The following is a 20399-nucleotide window of genomic DNA, read 5'->3' on the forward strand; positions in this document are numbered from 1 at the left end:
ATTCCTATTGGTTGCTTGTTTCCCACCAACTTGCAAGTAGTGGACAACACGTAATTTTGGAAATGTAAATTCACTCTACTAAAGACCCGAAACAATTGGATATGATTAGACCAATCTCCTTCTAACTTCTTGGCAAAATCTGAATGAACTACCTATGAATCTTTTCCTGTGGTCTTTGATTGAATTAATGCAATATTCTTCTTTGATAAAAGATCTGATATGTAAAAATGAAAATTCAATAAAATACCGAGTTGTGTCATTATAATAGGACGTATTAAACTCGTTGCATATATTATCGTCAATCTCATTTCAACAATTCATATACAACTTCGAGCGATACAGTAAAAGTATTTTCTTTTCTTTTCTTAATTGATTTATGTATAGGATTCCATTCTCCTGCCAAAAACCCTACATAATGGGGAGAGAGAGAGAGAGAGAGAGAGAGAGAGAGTTGGAGAAGTGACAAACCCCTATGCTTTTCATTTCAAAACAAATAAACCTAAAAAAGATATATTTTTTATGAAAGAATTTTTTGCCGTACAAAAAATAGCATTTGTGCTATTACGTGAGTCAAATTTGAAACAACATTTGACTAAATGAAGATAACTACCATTAAATCAATGTTAATTGATTGGAGATACCGGACCTTTTTGAATGAGCTTGACTGAAGTTGAGTCACAATTGAAGTAGAATTCCAAGTCTTCCGACCGAGTTGATTGCATAACGTGTTTCTTGTAATTATTAGATGAATTGTGAAAAAAGCCACTATTGACAGCATTTCTTATATATATATATATATATATATATATATATATATTTTTTTTTAGTATATCAATATTTTTACACTAGGAGGAGGGGAAATTCGGATAAGCCACACAATGGGCAACCTAATTTGATGTCGAATTCGTCATTCACGATATTCGAACCTAAAACCTCTTACTTCCAAGTGAAGAGAATATTATTAGACCGTAGTACTGAATGATAACATTTCTTATATTAGATACAGACATTTCCTAAATAAAGGTTGAAGTGACTAAAATAACACAGCTGCGCGCGTGCAAAGAGTAGCACCAACACAGTCATCAGTATCTTAAGCGTAAAGAAATCGCACAATAAGCATGTTCAATTTGGTGTAATTGGAAAAGAATATACTTTTGTTGTTTTCTGATTAATGCCTGATCTTTGTTTCTGTAGTTTGGGGCTCCCAATTCGGAATTAACTTAGCTCCTGAATGAATGAGAGGAGTTCCTCTTAAGATGCATTATTATCAATTAACATGATTTTGTGTTTATGATCAAAACTCTTCATATTATAATTCATTTTGAAAAACCATATTTGCACAAAATCGATAAGATATGAGATCGTTTAGTCATTGAACTGTATAAAAACAAATAGTCTAATATTGTAAAAATATTATGAATCGTCTATCTATTTCCTACAATTCATTGACTAAATGATCTTATTTTAAATTGACTTTTGCAGAGATGATCTTTACAGAGTAATTTATAGTATAAACAGTTCCAATTATAAACACGAAGTTTTGTAAATCTATTACAAAATATATCGAGGAGGAACGCCTCCTCATTCTTAAGGGAATTGGATCCTCTCCTGAGCAAGAGATCATGATCCTCCTGATCCACTAACATGGACCGTTAGATTTTGATCCAACAACTACAAATAGGGGGTTCCTCTAAAAGTTATAATAATTATAGCCGTTAGATCAAAATCTAACGATCCGTGTTAGTGAGTTAGAATGATCCTGATCCCCTGCTCAGGAGAGGATCCAATTCCATTCTTAAGGAGTCAAGCTTTCCTCTCCCAAGTCCTTTTCCCAACTTCTAGAAATGTATCATTTAAAAATGTTTTTATCTTTTCTGATTTGGTATGTCTTTTTCGTTTATAGTATTCTAATTAGGGTAGCTGCCTTGGTAATTCAGCCAATCTTGACAATTAACCGGTCAAGGAACTAGAGTAATCCAAGAAGAAGTATCGCAATGACTACTTCCCTTTACCTTTGACGTATATTTCTTCATTTGAATTAGGGTTTTATCACGAATGATCTTTGAAATTAACCCTCATAATCAAGAAGATCCTTAAAATTGAAAATCAATCAATGTAGTTCTTGAAAATAGGTGTCGCAAATCAATGTGGTCTTTCCATTACAATTTTATTAAAAATTCTGTTAAGTACTGATGTATCATATAAATAGGCCTCATAAATCATTTTTCTCACAAATGGTCCTTAAAATTAACCCACAACATCAAAATGGTCCTTGAAATTGAAAATTGATCAATGTAGTCCCGCAAGTAAGTGTCTCAAATCAATGTAGTTATTCCATCACAATTCTGTTAAAAATTCTATTATGTGCTAATATGACACATAAATGGGTCACATAAGTCTAAATAAATTTTAAAAATTACAAGTATGCTTAATAATTTAATAGTTAATAAAAAAATTGTCAACCCAAAAACCTAGTTCTGCAATCACCTCTGATCCCAATCCACATTTCTCTACGTCATTCGCTCTCTATTCTCTATTAAAAAAATCTCAATACACCAATCTTTACACACTTCGATATCCTTCACCGAATTGAACCTAGATCAAGATCACATTTGCCGACGTCTTGGCCCATTGACAATGACTTCTGGGACATTACTGTTAACATTTAGGTGATCAACATCTTCATAACCTTAATCTTGGAGAATTTGTTCGGTGCTTCCCTAGTGGTCTGGTGATGCAAAGAACGGTGAGGTCTGCCTGGAGATAATGAGGTTATAACCGAGGGGCGTCTATTGTTGGTTGAAAACTATTTCCTCACCCCCCCTCTTAGGCCTTGGTTAACCCTTGTGCCTTTGAGAATTTATGGAAGAAATCTCTCTTCGAAGTAGGCACTACTATAAATAAAATAAAAAAATTCATTGTGCAAAAAGGTATTTAGATAACTTTTTTAATTAATTATTAAACTCACATCAGCACAAAACAAATTTTTTTACTGAATTGTGGCAGAAAGATCATATTGATTTGCGACACCTATTTTCAAGGACTACATTGATTGATTTTCAATTTCAGGGACCATATTGATGGTGTGGGTTAATTTCAGCGACCATCTTGATAGTGTGGGTCAATTTCAAGGATCATTTGTGATAAAACGGGTAAATCTTGTGGGACCCATTTACGTGCCACATTAGCACTTAATGGAATTTTTAACAGAATTGTGAATGAAGAACCACATTGATTTGCGACAATTATTTTCAAAGACTATATTGATTGATTTTTAATTTCAAAAACCATCTTGATAATGAGGGTCAATTTCAAGGACCATTTGTGATAAAAACCCTTTGAATTATGAGCTATTCAACACCATAAACTTAGGTGATAAACACTACAAAATTTCAAAAAATTTAGAGTACTGATTAAATTTATGGAAAGTATTATTACAAGCAGTAAATGATTCAATTTATGCATCGAACTTCTGATCTTATTAGATATATTAATCTACTGGTGAACAACCAGAGAAACCACAGCATTTACAACCTTTTCACTCTCCACAACCACCGCATTGTTTGAGATATTTGTCACAGCATGTGCTGTAAACTTGGTGTCCCCTTTTGTATAAAACGAGTACTGAAAATCACTAATCCTGTTGGGAAAGACCAACACAGATGAAAAATCAGCCGTCCATTTCGTCCCATTGCCCTCCACATTCAACCTTCCCACCGTTGATTTCAAGCTCATCCCATTCACATTGTTCTGATCAATCACCACCTGATCAATATCCCCGAATTGCCCCTCTAACTGGACCATAGGAACTTGTGAGCCTCCCCCTGTAACCATATTGTTTACAATATTTAATCCAAATATTTTTCCATTGACAGATTTCAACACTATATTTGCACCACCTAAGAAGAATCCATTTGTGACATGTACTTGCACCGGATCTTCCATAACTATTGCATTATAATCCAAGTAGCAATTATCCAATCTGGTTTGTGAATTTCCTGCTAATTTTACCAAAATGCCTATGCCTCCAAACCCTGTGGCCTTATTGTAACAATGTACACCAGTGACCATGTTAGCCTGGCCCCTCAGAACAACACCAATAGCAGCTGAGAATACTACCACGTCAGTTATGGCATTGTCATTGCTGGCTAGGTCAATGGCAGTCCCCGTAAATTGCCGCTCGCCGCTGTCACCACCAACCGTTGAGTGTTGCCCTAGGAAGGTGTTTGATATGTAGGTCTCATGGCCCTTTTGAACCAAAATGCCCTCTGTTGTGAAGTGGAGGAAGAAGCAGTTGTTTATTCGGATTCGGGCTGAATCGACGATGAAAATGCCTCCTCCTCGGAAGCCCGAATCGAAGAGAACGTCTTGGAATGTGATGTCCTCGTAGTAGATTGCTTCATTGTTTTGGGCTTCATTTGTGAAATAATTATTAGCAATAGAGGATTTTTGTTTCTGTTTTTGGGAATTTTGTGACCATAGTTCAATGAGATGGCGGTCTCCAGGAAATGTGGATGAGGCCCGAAGGGTTCCTCCTCGTACCTATATAGAGTTTGAGACCATATAAAATACTTTCATGTCCACAAAAAAAAAATATGAACATCTAAGATAATTCCAGTAAATTGACATTGGGTGCACATGAAAGCATACAGCCCTATTGATAATATATTATAAAAGCAAAATCTATTTGCTGTATTTAGAAGAATCTCCTTTGTTAACCAAAGACTGACGAAGAGTCTTTGTCAATCTTTCATATAAAAAAAGAGAGTTTAATTTGTCAAACAAAGAGGAAAACTTACTTTTATTTCACTTTTAGATGTAACAAGTTGAATAATAAGATTGAATTTTAACGGTAAATTAATAACTCATTAAAATCTTGCGTCACATATGTGCGTTATGAATTTTTTTTTAATATATTTTGAAGTAGTTTATACATTGAAATATTGGCCGTTAAATTCTTAATTTAGAATCTAATAATCAACATCTAACGACAAAAGATATCAGTAAATATAAAAATAAAAATAAATAAAAAAAACCCTCCAAACATCTAAAACAAGGATCACGGGCAAAGTCATAAACCGGAGTTCATTTTTAATCAAGCGAAGCTTCTTCCTGACAAGTGACAACGACAACGTCTGCAATAATGTATCATCGAAAATTGAAGTTGAATTAATATAAAATTGAATCTGTGTGGGGTTTGCATTTGGTGGATGCATTACTCCGAGGTTTTAATTTTCAGGACGGAGAGGTCGGAGAGTAGATTTCAGTTGAGAAAAAACTTAAACTGGACTATTACGACTTGACCTACTAAAGTTCTATGTGTTATTGTGCTCCCATGCACGAAAGCCGGTGCACAAACAACAACATGGCAACGTGGGAGTCACCCATTTGCCAAAGTTTTCTTCTTTTTCTGTAAATAGCTTTATTTACCGGCCACGATGAGTATTTAATATTTTATTTCTCTTTGGTAATTTTTCATTTTACTTTTTCACGGTCTAATTTTTACCAAAAGAAAGAACAAAAAAACCAAAATATTCTTGAACTTGTTTTTATATGTTTTGTTTGTACACGATGACACAGATATGCAGTTGAGATTCTTGAACTTGTACGACGTGATGACACAGACAAGATGAGAGAGATAAAGGAAGCGAAATTACTGACCACAACATTGCCACCACCTGAAGGAAAAATCAAAGGCTGGCTAGTTTTGTAATTTCCACCTTGCAGATCAATGGCAACTCCTCCCAAGTCAGTGATTCCAGGCAGCAATTCAAGCCCAGATTTCAACTGAAAAGCTTCCTCCACTGCTTTGAGTAGGGCAGCTGTGCTGTCCTCCTCTCCAGTCGGGTCTGCCCCATACTCGATTGGGTAAAACACCCTCCCATTCTAATCATACATCACCCACATTAATTAGTTAATTAATCAACCTGAACTTAATTCAGATACAATGAAATTAAAATAAAACAAAACTGAATGAACATTGCAATTATCTTACCCCTGTGACATTTGAAACTGCAGAAAATGAGAAAGTGGATGGTTTTTGTTGGAGCTTTGTTGCTTGTGCTTGGAATACTGATAGCATTTGAGGCCTGTAGGAACATGAAGCTTCTTCTGCTACCAACAATAATAACAAGAAGAAAAACAATGCTGCTGATGACATCATCATATGTCTCATTTTTCCTTGCTCTGAACAACTCTTTGAAATGCGCCTCCCTTGAGAGAGAGAGAGAGAGAGAGAGAGAGAGATGTGAGTTTTTTTGGGGTCTTTTGGTCTTTGGAATTTTGGGACTCTTGAGCCTTGCTAAAAATACGTTACTTGTTCCTATTTATATATAACTTTGGGTTTTGAGCCTAATGGAAAAAGGTTTAGGCATATTTTAAGTTGAAAAATAAGGAGAAAGGGAACAAAATTTCAGTCTTTTGCTTTCCCGCCCTTTCGGTTGTTACTTAGTTATATGGTTGTTATTATCTGTCATCATATTTGTTAAATTCTCTTTTTTTTTTTTTTTTTTTGTATGTTATTTACCACCATTTGCTTTGTTGGTGAAATTTTTTTAGCAACCTTTACAAGCAAGAAATGATGAAATATCATCCATTAATTAATGTTTTACTTACATGAAATGAAGATATATATGAATGAAAGAGGTAATAGAAGGAATAGAGCTGTGGATGATTGCGTATGATATGATGAAAATATCATCCACTAATTAATGTTTTTCTTACATGGTATGAGAATCTAAAGGAATGAGGTATTTGAAGGAATAGAGCTGTAAATGACTAGGTATTGATATGATGAAAATTTTATCCACTAATTAATGTTATGGTACGAGGATTTGAAGGAGTGAGGTATTAGAAGGAATATGGCTATGAATGATTGGATATGATCGATATGATGGAATTTTCATCCACTAATTAATGTTTTACTTACGTGGTATGAGGATATGAAGGAATGAGGTATTAGAAGGAACATGGATGTGAATGATTGAGTATGAGATAAACATACTCAAAATTGATGGGACTCACATAATTATGCATATTCCTTTTGTGTTAGTATACGCATGAGTAAAAAACATACTCATACATTGTAAGTAAATTAACATGCCATGATTAGAATGTAAGTCTCTTCGCCAATGAAAATCGACATAATATTAATCTGGCATTACAAAGACATAAAATCTATGCGTTTTTTCTTCTTTTGTAAATAACGCAAGGAGTTCTTGAACTTGACATCAATTTTAACAATTTAAAACTAAATACCACTCGTCTAAGAGTTGATTACTTCCAATTAAGCATTTTAGTTGATCAAAGAATCATAGTTAAAGCGTCTGTACAAATCTTTAAGTACATTTTGCCGTTTCAACATCCGAATCCTCTTTCTTATCCTACATTCCAATTTCCAGCCTTAAATTCCATAAGCATAAAGCATGTGCTGACAACCAGCTTAGCTGTAGGAAAGAGAGGATCAGAACCGATCCTGCAAAAACCCCTTTGTTTTATTAGTTCTGCTTTTCCCTTCCTTCTCGTTTTTTGCTGCATGGAAAGCAAAGCACTAAAGAGAGGCCTTTTACACTTTATTTCACAGAAAAACACAGAATAAGTTGGCTTTCGATTAATTAGGACCACTTAGGACCACTAAGCGGGTGGTTGAGACTTGTATTCTATGCATTTGCTATTTCTTGCGCGGTTGTGGGCATGAAGAAATTTTCGTGCATACCCGAAAAATCATCACGTGGTGCTTTTATTTTATTTGTTATAATATGAGTAACCGATAAAATTGATATATTCCACTTTTAAATTATAATTAGAAACTATTATAACACTGCGTGGAGAGTATACTAAAAATTTACTCGTGAGCATTGAGGAGTTGGTGATGTATACCATAAAAAGCTTAGTGTTGTGACAGTACTAATTAACTCACATTTAAGTTAATTTTCAGGTTTAGTCTACTGACTCTACTCTTGCAATTATGAGTCCCTTGTTCACAAGTTGGTTCGTCCATATCTTCTTCAATGTGCATTTAAGTACAGCATGTATGATGCTTGTCTATGATTGAGTGCTTTAATTTATGATAATTTGGTTATGCAGGTGCTTTAGTGAACAAAATGTTTATTTTAATTTCTCAATATTGTTTAACGAGACAATCTAATATAATTGTTGACCCTAAAAGCTACCAAGCCTACGTGGCGCGTAGGCCGAATAATTAATAAGCTAACTACGTCCTTCGGTTGTGTGCGGGGCGTGCCAACTCGTCGGCCGAGCTCGGCCAAGGAGTAAAATGTGTTGATATCACGTTGGGCGTGCTGCTGACTTCTTGATCTTGCGACTGCGGCCGAGAAAGGAACACGTCTCAACCTTTGGGTTCTAGAGCCTGAAGACAAGGCTGCTAATCTTGCGAAGTTCATAGATTGTCGGCGTCGGGTTCGATCACGGTGATTATATTTGTAAAAGTATAAGCATGCCGAACCGATACCAAACTATACGGACACAAGTACTCAAAAGAGATGTATGTCTTGATGGTAAATGTGGTTCGGTCGTCAAGATGCCGAGCTCTAAAACTTACTTGTGAATATCCAATCATAAAACAACTCGGTGTTCAATGTGCCAAGCCCTGTAATCTGTAACACCTCACTTTGTCAAAAAGGCTAATGAGATGACCTCTGCCAGCAAGAACTCGAAAATCCTTCTTGGCCAAGACTTGGATAAATAACCAGTCTGCCTCGACGTAATGCTATTTATCCAAACTGAAGGTGCTTCGGGTCTGCTGATTCTGCGGCAATAGTGTTGTTTATCCAAACTGAAGATGTGTTAGCAGAAAAAGAAAATAAAAATCTAAAGGTGTTTGAGAGGTTTCGCATAGAGCGAGAGTTTGCGCAGGACAGTTTGTGTGTTGAGTTAGAGAAAGGTTTGAATGATGCACTCCCCTGTGTATATATAGCAGCAAACCTACTCCTAGCCAAACCAGAGATGTATCCGAACTAAAACTCCCAAATCTAATCTGATTAGGATTCGGCCAATCTTAGTTCCAATAGGTTTCTGAACCAAGCTCTCTAATGAATTGGATTCACTCCCGAATTCCCAACACCTTCAACTCTGAAACCTCCTTGTTGTACCAAGACTCGACTTCTTCACTCTTATCCAAATCAATCCTTCTTGCAACAGGACTCGGCCGACCTAATTGGCCACTTATAACAGCTTGGACGACCCATAGTATTTTTGGAAGAGCATTGGACCGAACACAAACCTAAGCTTGGCCCAATAATATTATTTTGGGCCCAAACAATTATGTTTAGAGTTCAGATGGTGAACATTGATTTGTTAGGTTAGGATAATAGGATTAAATGTTTGATAAGTGAATATTGTCGGTTTTAACTTATAAGTATGCATGCAAAATCGCACCAAGTTTTGCTTGATTTAAGTTGGATAGTGCTATTCACACACCTATTTTTACTTCACAAACACCTTTTTTATATTATAGTCATTTATCATCTTCAGTTCATTCGATTTGATGATTGAAAATTGAGAATGATGTATGAGAAGTAAAAATAAATATGTGAATAAAATTACCTATAAGTATATGTTTTTTTTTTTCATTTGAGAGAAATGAATTTTGCACTTTTTTTCACCTCGTAAATATCAACCTTTTATGCTTTCATCATTTAATTGAACAAATCAAAAGAGAATTAGAGCGGAAATTTAACAACGAGAATTAAAAAGAGTGTAGAAAGTAATAAATGGTGTGTATCAATCATTTCTCTTTTTCTCGGCCGAGGATCCTCTCTGAATCCTCTTTGTGGGGATACAGAGATCAATCAATTGTGTCTGTTTATCGTACATCATGCGGCCAGTTTTTGTTAAGTACTATTTATATTCAATTTTAAATTCAAAATCAAAATGATTTCTAGCCACGCAATGTACAATAAACGGACTCAATTGATTAATTCTTTGAATCCCCACAAAAAGGATCCAAAATGGATCTATTCCCTTTTTCTCTATGTACATGACTTTTTTTCTTCTTCGGTTTAAGATAAGCACTTGGACCGATAACAGATAAATAAAGCGTTAAATAAGATTGGACGGTGAAATTATTATATACTCCTAGATGTGCCGACAATTACCCAATTCTTTATTTATTTGGGCGTAATTTCTTGTGAAGTTAGAGAACCTTATCAACTTTAGTTAGGATTTAGCCCAAACATTTTTGGGCCTTAAAATCCAGGATCACATGTATGGAAGGTATTTGGATAAAAATAAAAAATAAAAAGTACCAAAAAAGGTCAAGAAAAAAAAGAACGTAGAAGGAAAATATTGAAACACGCAAAGTTTAATTGATATCAAAGTTGAGAATTATATACCTCCTCTACTCTTGTCCAATTCACAATCAGAGACAATAATTGTAAAAGTTACTGCATCTCAATTATAGTGTAAAAATTTAACGAGAATGATTTATCTTTTGAGTAAAAAACAAATGAATCAGAACTGAGATCACACTTTCAAAATGAAGCTTGAGAAAAGTTTTTGCCGTTCAACGTGTTGATCCTACACAGAATACAAGAGGTTAGAAAAGTTTGAAAATTTTGCATATCTCCAACTAGGCCTAATCTTCTTTTTATTTATTTTTTCTTCCCAGAAGCTTCCAGCAAGCAGGCGAGAGTCCTTAAAAGATGCTAGAGGAGGTTTTGAGATTTTCGCTTTAAAAAATCACTTACAAAAATACAAATATATTACGCTACAACGATAATTCTGAGTATATAAATGCAAAACAAACTCCGCGATCAGTCACAATTCTATTGGGCTTATTTGATGCTTGATTTTATTCTTAGTTTTTGGTTTTGAATATACACATCAACTACTTGAGTTATAATCTCTCAATAAATCTTCAACGGTAACCTTAAGTCTCTATTCTCTTATTTGAAAAGTCCATCAGTAGTTAATAATAATTGACTAAAATGGTAAAAAAATTAAAGATCTTGATTGCCCAACTAATATACGCTTTTAATGACTCATCATATCATCTTAGTAAACCCACTATTTCACTCTTATAGATTCCCTTTTTTTTTTTTTTTTTTTTTTTTTTTTGAATTGGTTAGTTCAACACTTGGATGTTGTAGAATCATTAAAACGATCAATTTTTCAAAAATATTTACCCAAGCATCGAGGTCCTGTGTTCAACTCTCTCCGCACCTAAGTAGCTTGTATGTATGAAAAAAATAAAACATTGACGAATGAGTCATGACTAATGGCCAACCACCTTCGGCATATATATAGAATAGAAAGATTAGTTCCACTATCTATTCAAAAGCTTGGACTTTTGGTCATCTCGGCTTCCTACTCCACGCAACTTCTACCTGACATTTGTTTGTATAATCCCTTATTATTATGTATACACGTCCACACCCACGATATCACATTGTCATGTTTCTCAAAACTATATGTAAAATATCGTCGCCAGAGTATGGAATGAATTTACTTTCACGTGACATTCTATTCCACATAAGTTGCTCTTGTTTTATAAATTCTCTAAAATTGTTTCCGAATGATTTTCAAACCCTCGTCATCTCTACTTAATTATTTAAAATTTTGACTTGTGTTGAAATGTTATTGTCACGTGTAACAAGAAAAGCCTTTTATTTGATTCGTCAATTTCTAGTACACAAATTCAGCAATGAATCATATTCAAAACATGACCCTTGACAAAGCAACAAGACATTGTGGCCTAAGTTTTACAGATGTATCGTATTTGGTTTATTTCTTTAACTCAAACTACTATTACAAGTTACAACATGTATATGAATATATTTATATATCTTCTGTGGTATAATTAATAGTGTAAATCATGACTAAAAAAAGGGCAAATGATCAAAAAGAAAATGGCAAAATGTTGCCATCCTCCCCAACCTATTCACAATTTGTCCAGTCAATAATCTTGACACAAATTTAGGTCAGCTAGCTTTCAGTTTGCCACTCCTTGATCAACTGTCACAAAAAGAGAAGCCGGAACTGCCACATTCGACTCGATTACAATACGGTTATTCGACATGTTTCTCAGGGCATGGTTTGGGAACGCATTGCCACCGGAACTTAGCGTGTATTGAACGTGCCGAATAAGGTTAGGAAATAGTAGAATTGGATTGAAATCTACGGTCCATGAGCTCCCATTGCCTTGCACAGACCTCCTTCCAACTGTGCCCTTTATGTTCATACCCCTCACATTGTTCCTGTCCACATATACTTGTTCAACCTCTTTGAAAGGCCCATTTGTTTGGTCCAATTGAACAATCCCTATCCCCTTATTGAACCCACTAAACATGTTGTTTACAATATTGACCCCATTGGCAACCCCTTTTATTGATTTTAGGACAATGTATGCATCACCAAGGAAAAAACTATTGGAGATATCAAGCTGCACTGGATCTTCGGCAACAATGCCGGTGTAGTCCATGTACGAATTCACGATTCGTGTTTGTGTCAACCCAGGCAATCTCAAATAAATTCCCGTGCCACCAAATCCGGTGGCCTTATTGTAGCAATGAACCCCGGAAAGTATGTTGGCCGGACCTGAAATCATAATGCCAACGGCAGCGGAAAAAATTACTACATCTGTCACAGCATTGTCATTCCCCATTAGGTTAATCGCAGTCCCTGAAAAGTTCCTTTCGCCATGATCACCACCGGCGGTGATGTGTTGCCCTAGGAAGGAATTCCGGATGTAGGTTTCGTGGCCACTTTGGACTAGGATCCCATTGGTGGTGAAATGTGTTATGTAACAATTGTCTATGCTGGTCCTAAGTGAGTTTATGACAGAAATGCCCCCTCCCCTGTAGTTAGAGTCCAACAATAGGTCCTTGAGAGTTATGTACTCATAGTTGTAGGATGATGATGAAAGCTGTGCAGACATTGAGCTCTCTTTTTTGGTTTCTTCTTTCATGTTACCGGATGATGTTGGCGATAAATCGATTAGGTAACCATCAGCTGGAAAATCATTCGAGGCGCGTAACGTTCCTCCATGAATCTATTTCATAAAAACAAGAATGTTCAAGTTAAACAAGTATTACATAAAGCTAATCACATTACTTAATTCAAATCATGATGCTAACATGTATTTGACCAACAATTAGGAAACATATATTAGACTAGGAAAATTCCACAAGGTGAGTCATGGGATGACCATTTGACATAACGCACGTGTATCAGAATTTCGTGGAAACTTTATGATAGACTTTTATCAATATTTAAGAAAATAACGTAAATTGGAGCATACCATAAGGTTTCCTACTCCAGCTCCAGGCAACCTCAAGGGCCTGCTGATCAGATAAAGGCCACCCTCAAGATTGATCTGGGCACCTCCAAGATTGGCAATTCCCTCTATCAAGAACCCTTCAGTTGGGCCTCTAAATGCATCAGACATTGCTTGAGCAAGTGCATCAGTGCTGTCTCTGCTCCCCGTCGGATCGGCACCGTACGATGTCACGTGATAAACACGTGGATTAGTGCTCCCCTGCACCAACCATCACCCATTTTTCAACAACATGGACTAACAAGTTACACATAATTTCAACAACAAAAACTTCATCCCAACGTTATAACCAAGAATTAAACAACCAAATTACAAAATAAAAATCTATAATTTATGCGCAAAGGGATTGACTTACCGTTGGCGGAGCAATAAGGCTAGGACTAGGGGAGGGTAGGATTGAAGATGGTGCAACAGAAATCGAATCATGGCGGATGAGTGATGCCTTGAACTCTTGCAGTTTTCGCAAATGATCGTTGTAATTGCCACCGGGAAACTGACGATAACCCATTTGAGAATCTTCTGCGTAGGCATGTATTACGATGAAGCTACAAAATCCCATGAAGATTGACCATATTAGAGCCGTTTTCGGCATTATTGCCTCCATTCCTAAACTCCTCTGTTTTTCCTCTGTTTTTCTCTGCGTTTCTAGCAATGTCAGATGCAAGAAGTTGGGATATATTTGATCGCTTTATATGTGCGGGAGAGAGAGAAAGGAAAACAGAAAGAGAGAAAGGTGGAGTAAGGGGACATGGAAAGAGAAGGGGCTAACTAATATTTGCTGAGAAAATGGTACGAAATGTTTTCCTAGATAATATTATGGTATCATACAAAGGACACCACCCTTCAAATGCTGGTATTTATACAAATGAAATGATGATGAGAAACCCTTAAAATAATTGCGTCCTGTCTTTGTTGTTTTCATAACTGATGAGAGATTTTAATTTTTGTTTTAATTAATCTTTCTCTAACAGAAAAGTAAGCAGTTACCAGATTCTTACTTTTGGGACCCCAAAAAGTTTGACAAAGTTTATAAGGTATTTTTACAAAGCAAGCCAACCTGCTACCTGCAGGCTAACCTTGTACTTGATTTGGGTCCAGTGTAGGAGTTCCACCTCATTGGGTTTGGTTGATCTATTTATTGACTTTTAATGACACAATTCACACTATATATTCATAACCAATATTTATGTTGAACGGTATTACTAATCTAAGTTGCACTGAAAGAAAAGTGTTGTTTGAACTTGAGGCACAATTGGTTGACAAGAAATATCTTATCTACCAGGATATTATTTATCAATAAATCTTGAAACACTAACTTTAGTCCTTCCTCAAAAAGAGAACTTTCCCACTAATGTGGCATCATTTTACTGTCGAAAAAGAATAATGGAAACCATTCGTTCTATTTGCCATCATCTAAAGATCAATTTAATAAAAAAAGCATTCACTTTAGAGATAGTTAATGTATGTGTCAAACAAACCAATGATTATGATAACAAGTTATGAATGATCAATTTCTTTGATTTATATGAATAAGTAACGATTTCTAAATCGAATAAATTTTTTTAAAGATGAAATGATAAATGATAATAATGAGAATGAACAGTCTGATTATGAAATTTGTACGATAAAACGATTCAGGTTAGTGGAAAAGAACTACAATATTTGTTCTTTACATGTCATAAGTCATTTTTTATTGTAGAGAATAACTTCTATGTAACGGGATGATCTCGAGAATAAGTTCAAGCAAAGAGAATGTAAATGTGGTTATATTTTCATTATATTGTAGTTTTTTTGTGCGTCGCAACTCACAATGTAATTTACAAATAAGAAGGAAATGCACATTACCCCATATGTAATCAATTTATTGGCATGAGAAAAGGTGCTTAATCTAATTGCTCTTGGGGTGGGTTCATTGTTTGAGAAGAATCATATGTCTTTGGTGCATAATTTGAGAAGTAAAACGACAAAGAATGCCTATGAGGTTTTGGTTCATCCTCCTCCTTTTCTTGGGGCTATGAAAGAAAAGAATGCCTGTTGTAATTTGTAATCTGTCATCTGTAACTACACATTCAATAGAATCAGCACACGATGGCCATTGATTATATTTTTCAAATAATGAAATGCATGCTTACTCGATCCAAGCTCACACTCCATGCAATCAAGGACTCTTTTACTAGATTTGAAAATTTTTGGGTTAAATTGTTTTGTTTTGCATTTTTTTACCTTAAAATTATATAGTGGTGTGATATCCACATACCTCTTTTTACTTCTCTCACACTCTTTTAATTTTAGGTCGTCGGATCGGATGAATTGAAGAAGATTAAAAGACAGAAATTAACAAGAAGTGTGAGAGAAGTAAAAAGAGGTATGTGGATATCACATCCCATTATATATTCTTCTGAATACAGATTACCATCCTAATCAATAAGGGATTGTGTTGTGGGGGTCAAACCCTAGAATTCTTTCGGTCACATCTACTCGTGAATAAATTTTCGGTGGTCACATCTTATGAAAAAAAATAGTAAAAACCTATAAGTTGAGGATGGACAAATGACATTACTATATATACCACCTAATTAATGCAATAATATAGTGCGCCTTTTTCTATACCATGTAAGAGGGGAAACAAAGTTAACATTCTCCAATTGGACTTGAAATTTCTTATCCTTCTTTTTAGCAAAAACGAAGAAAACAGCTATGACAAAGTCGGGTGTATACACTTGTGTCTATTTCTCATCATGCGATTTAACAAGTTACGAGAAAGATCGATACACTATAAGTTTTACTACAGTAGTACTACACTTGAGGAGTATTTAGTCGTGCCCTGCCTTTAATGATAACCAGTGGCCAAGTAGAAAACAAACATTTAGTTCCGACCATTTCATCACAACCCTAGTTTATGAAAAACTTTACCATTGTGTATATGCAAGGCGCAGCAAACCATATGATGGAAGGACAAACCGAAGGTCACGGGCATGCATGAATACACTTTTTCAGTGTGTGAAAGGCCACCAAGCTGCATCAAAACAAAGAGTACTTTCCTCCTTGTGGGTCAGTTTCAATACGTACATGAATCTATAATTGCTTGGTCTTTGCTTTGTCACTTAAGGTCACCAAATATCAATTGCATCACGACAATCAAGTAGGGGAATATTAGGTAGTTATAGATATCCTAACCCTCAAATTATATTCTTTGTTTTTGTTTGCCTTGCTATTACACATCACTTCGTTTTTCTAATTTTAATGTATAAGTAAGTTTGGTTGTTTTAGTAGACAAGCAAACCCTAAAAAATTATCTTTTCATGTACACAATCATGATAACTAAATGAAAATGATATGCTTGTTTAACAGTCAGATATTCCAAATTAGTCAAATCGATAGAAAGGGAGATCGAAATCTAGTGTAAAGAGGCAGAGAAACTACTCTGGCGAGTTGGCCTAACCCATTGTTTGATAGTTATTCCACAATTATAATAATAATATAGAATTACAATATAAGTTAATGAGTGGAGTGAATGATAGAGGAAGGTGAGATGAGAAGACAAAGAATTCCATGGTGGTGCCTGTCTTCATTGATGCTGTTGGGTAAGGTTACCTCAAACTCGTTCTTCATTTTGAAGAAACCATAGAAAGCAAAATGAAACTTGGAAACTTGCTTTGCTTGTGGCTGACGCCAACCCAGTTACCCCACCTAGCTACTAGCTTTGCCCTTTTTAATGAGTTCGATCGTATTGAAACAGTACAATATATATCAACCGTATACTTATTATCATATATATTTGAAGACTGTATTCAGTATATGATGCATTTCATCTCTCCAAACATTTCACATGCAGCTCCAGTTTCATTGCACGCCTGTGTGGAGAATATTAAAAGACAGTTCTTATGCCAAATTTATATGATTCACGTGATAACATCAAAGGTGAAATCAGTTAACTTTATTTGTTAAGATCGGTGTCTCCATGGTATAGGGTGTGAGAAAAGTTTTACTAAACTTTGCATGTCCTTGTAAGGATTTAGATTATTTCTCATATTGCAAATTGATTTTTTATCATGAAATTTCAACTGTTTTCAATGATTATTTTCTAATTTCAATATGATTTGTTTAATTGAAATTGCCATTCACACTTTACTTGTAGGTTTTAATTACTATGATAATGTTGCTCAGTAAAAAGGTAAAAGAAAATGTATAACGCCAAAGAGATGTACCATACAATTATACAAATAAAAATAAAAAACCTTCAAGAATGAATTGCTTCCTTGGTCGTCAATTGGATATAAGAATCTTGGAAAGGTACAAATTTGGCTCAAGAATTAATAGTGACGAGAGTCCTTTTTCATGGTTGGATTAGCGACCAAAGTTGAATGAATTGGTATGGATTTAAATATCACATACAATGAAGCCTTTAAGAGAAGGGATTCTTATTTTTTTTGAAAAATAGTCCTCTTAACTGTTACATTTGGCTTTAATGAAATTCTATAGTTGAGATTTTGTGGCCTGTGATTTAATCTCAGCCACATAATTTCATTAAAGTCAATCTAATGGTCAAGAATGTGTCCTCATTTTTTTTGAAACATGTGGATCCCTTCCCTTAAAGGGCATGTTGCATACATTATAGAAGCTAATTTGTCATGTCTATGTACTAACAAAGAAAAAGAAAAAGTTATAGGCGGGTGGGGAAAACTCGGTTTTCATACACCATCTTCAATTTGTGGGATAAAATTTAAAATATAAGTTTTAAAACTCCTCTAAACCATCTCCAACCATAAGCTAAAATAAGCTTTGGGGAGAAAATATATTTTTGGGCTAGATTCTCCTAGAAATTAAGTCTAGCTTAAATTATTCAAGATCCACCATACGATTATATTTCTAACCTTTTCCTTTTTGGTTTTTACTTATAATCCAACGACTGTGATAAAATGAAATCAAATCTAATGGTAAAAAAAAAAAAAAAGAGATTTGATGGACCAAAATTAAATCTAAAATCTAAAATAATTTAAAGAAATTATTTAAATCAAATTTCACTTAAAAATTTATAAATACCTATATATGTATTTGTATTTTTTTAATTATTTGTCATAATTTAAATATTTTTAGGTTAAAATATTCATAAAAATAATTTAAGATAATCTACTTAAATTCTATTTGAAAAAAAAAATTACAAAAAAAAAGAGGCTAAAATCATAGTTTTAAGCCATAAACAGTTTCTAGGTTATGGGTTAAAAAAATTTTGTTTAAGTTTTTAAGTTTTATCCCCAAGGGTTGGAGATGGTCTTGAAGAGGGGCGGTTTGATAACTATTTGAATTTTAGTTTTTCTCACCTTTTTGAAATTTGAAAACCAAGAATTGAAAACTACTTTGTTGAGTTTTCAAAAATTGGCATTGAGTTTTCACTATTTACTTTTGAATTTTTAAATTTTCTTTAAACTAAAAGTAGTTACCAAACAAGATTTCAGTTTAAAAAAAAAAAAAAACTGAAAACGAAGTAGTTATCACCTAAATTATGCATATGGTGACGGGGAAAGAAAGAAACGGGCATGTGTGGAGCATGACAACTGAATTCACAAAAGCTAGTAACCATGATGTTTTGGTGAACAGATGCCTCGACAGACTAATAAATAACTATTTACACGAAGTTCATAATTTTTGATAAAATTTTATTTGAACATGTTAATATATTTTGAAAGGAGAACTAATAAAAAGTACCTTACGAACAAAAATTTCGCCAGAAAACACTTTGAAACTTTTTCTTACTATTAGGGATTTTTTGTATTATAATTAAGGACAAAAAACAAAAAGAAGTTGCACTTCATAAGAGTTTTGAATTAAAAAAGTCATTAATAATAAAGAAAGTGATTTTTTTTAACAAACGATATTATCTATACTAAAAGGATAAAAAAAATGTTTTAAATAATAAACAAATGTTCCCTAAATGATAAAGAAAGTTCTGAGAGTTTTCTTTTAAAAAAAAATTTACGAGGAGCTTTTTATTAATTTTCTATATTTTGAAATAACCAAGTTACTAGAAGGGGAAGAAAATGTTTGTCACACCATTTGCCAATGTCAATAAAAGGCTAAAAGTCCTTATTATTATTTTTAAGCAGTATGTAAGTCCATAGAATATAGAACTCTTTTATTTTATTTTTTGATAAAAAAAAAAATTATCTACATTAAGGGGTGGGGGAGTGAGATAAGTCTCACAATATGCTAGCAATAATGTGTGATTCAAATTCGCCTTTGGTAAGAATCGAATCTAAAATCTCTTACTTACACGTGAAGAAGAGTACCACTATACCGTAATACTATGTGACCCATAGAATATAAAACTTAAGCTATGATGTACGTGTAGCATACATATGTGAGTTAGACTAGTTGACGAGGGGTAGTGTACTCATTTTTACACTGTTTGAATTCCCTCTCCATAAATTAAAATAATAGTTTAGAATGTTGCTTTGTAAAAGATAACATGATGTACATGTATATATAGTTTGTCAACAACTAATTATGTTGAATTAAAAAAGTTCCTTAATAATAAAGAAAATTTCTTTAATAATAAGAAATGTGCTCTTGATGAAAAACAAAATTGTCTGAGAGTTTTTTATTATGAAAAAAAATTTACGATGAGCTTTCTATTAATTTTCTACATTTTGAAACAACCAAGTTACTAGAAGGGGAAGAAAAATTTGTCACACCATTTGCCAATGTCAATAAAAGGCTATGTCTTTATTATTTTTTAAGACATAAGTAAGTCCATAGAATATAAAACTTAAAACATGATGTACATGTAACATATATATGAGTTAGACACTCGAGTTTGATCAATTCCATCTCCATAAATTAAAGCATTAGTTTAGAATGTTGCTTTGTTAAAAATAACATGATGTACATGTATATATGGTTGGTAAACAACTAATTATGTTGAACTAGAATAATAATTGCTTGTACATATAAGTAAGGAGGTTACCAAAGATGTCTACCCTTACGGCCTTAACCCCAACTCAATTACTCATAATACTTGAGTTAAAACTGATTGGAAGAAATCATATATTCTTTCAGATAAAAAGTAGAACGTCATTGTTTTATTCATCTCATGAACTTTCTTTTA

The 20399-nt window shown here is 34.1% G+C and overlaps 2 protein-coding genes across 2 annotated transcripts; both read right to left on the reverse strand.

The window, feature by feature from the left end:
• Positions 1-3449: 3449 nt before the first annotated feature.
• On the reverse strand, positions 3450-6177 carry LOC137722145 (polygalacturonase QRT3). Its single transcript, XM_068461122.1, has 3 exons — positions 5996-6177; positions 5662-5886; positions 3450-4542 (listed from the first exon to the last, which is right to left on the reverse strand). The coding sequence occupies exons 1-3, from the start codon at positions 6173-6175 to the stop codon at positions 3496-3498; spliced, it is 1452 nt and encodes a 483-aa protein (XP_068317223.1). The 5' UTR covers positions 6176-6177; the 3' UTR covers positions 3450-3495.
• A 5542-nt stretch (positions 6178-11719) lies between these two features.
• On the reverse strand, positions 11720-14098 carry LOC137727160 (polygalacturonase QRT3). The gene is made up of 3 exons (XM_068466095.1): positions 13650-14098; positions 13259-13495; positions 11720-13009 (listed from the first exon to the last, which is right to left on the reverse strand). The coding sequence occupies exons 1-3, from the start codon at positions 13896-13898 to the stop codon at positions 11951-11953; spliced, it is 1545 nt and encodes a 514-aa protein (XP_068322196.1). The 5' UTR covers positions 13899-14098; the 3' UTR covers positions 11720-11950.
• Positions 14099-20399: the final 6301 nt, after the last annotated feature.

Source organism: Pyrus communis, chromosome 2 (assembly GCF_963583255.1).
Source record: "Pyrus communis chromosome 2, drPyrComm1.1, whole genome shotgun sequence".
NCBI classification, from domain to species: domain Eukaryota; kingdom Viridiplantae; phylum Streptophyta; class Magnoliopsida; order Rosales; family Rosaceae; genus Pyrus; species Pyrus communis.

What these genes read in the sequence shown, in the direction of transcription:
- LOC137722145 (XM_068461122.1), bottom strand. Translation starts at nt 6,175, where the DNA reads ATGAGACATATGATGATGTCATCAGCAGCATTGTTTTTCTTCTTGTTA. An exon ending in CAGTTTCAAATGTCACAGGG is followed by an intron (nt 5,887 to 5,995) that starts GTAAGATAATTG and finishes ATGTATGATTAG; the next exon opens with AATGGGAGGGTGTTTTACCC. An exon ending in CAGGTGGTGGCAATGTTGTG is followed by an intron (nt 4,543 to 5,661) that starts GTCAGTAATTTC and finishes AACTCTATATAG; the next exon opens with GTACGAGGAGGAACCCTTCG.
- LOC137727160 (XM_068466095.1), bottom strand. Translation starts at nt 13,898, where the DNA reads ATGGAGGCAATAATGCCGAAAACGGCTCTAATATGGTCAATCTTCATG. An exon ending in GCCTTATTGCTCCGCCAACG is followed by an intron (nt 13,496 to 13,649) that starts GTAAGTCAATCC and finishes TGGTTGGTGCAG; the next exon opens with GGGAGCACTAATCCACGTGT. An exon ending in CTGGAGTAGGAAACCTTATG is followed by an intron (nt 13,010 to 13,258) that starts GTATGCTCCAAT and finishes TTTATGAAATAG; the next exon opens with ATTCATGGAGGAACGTTACG.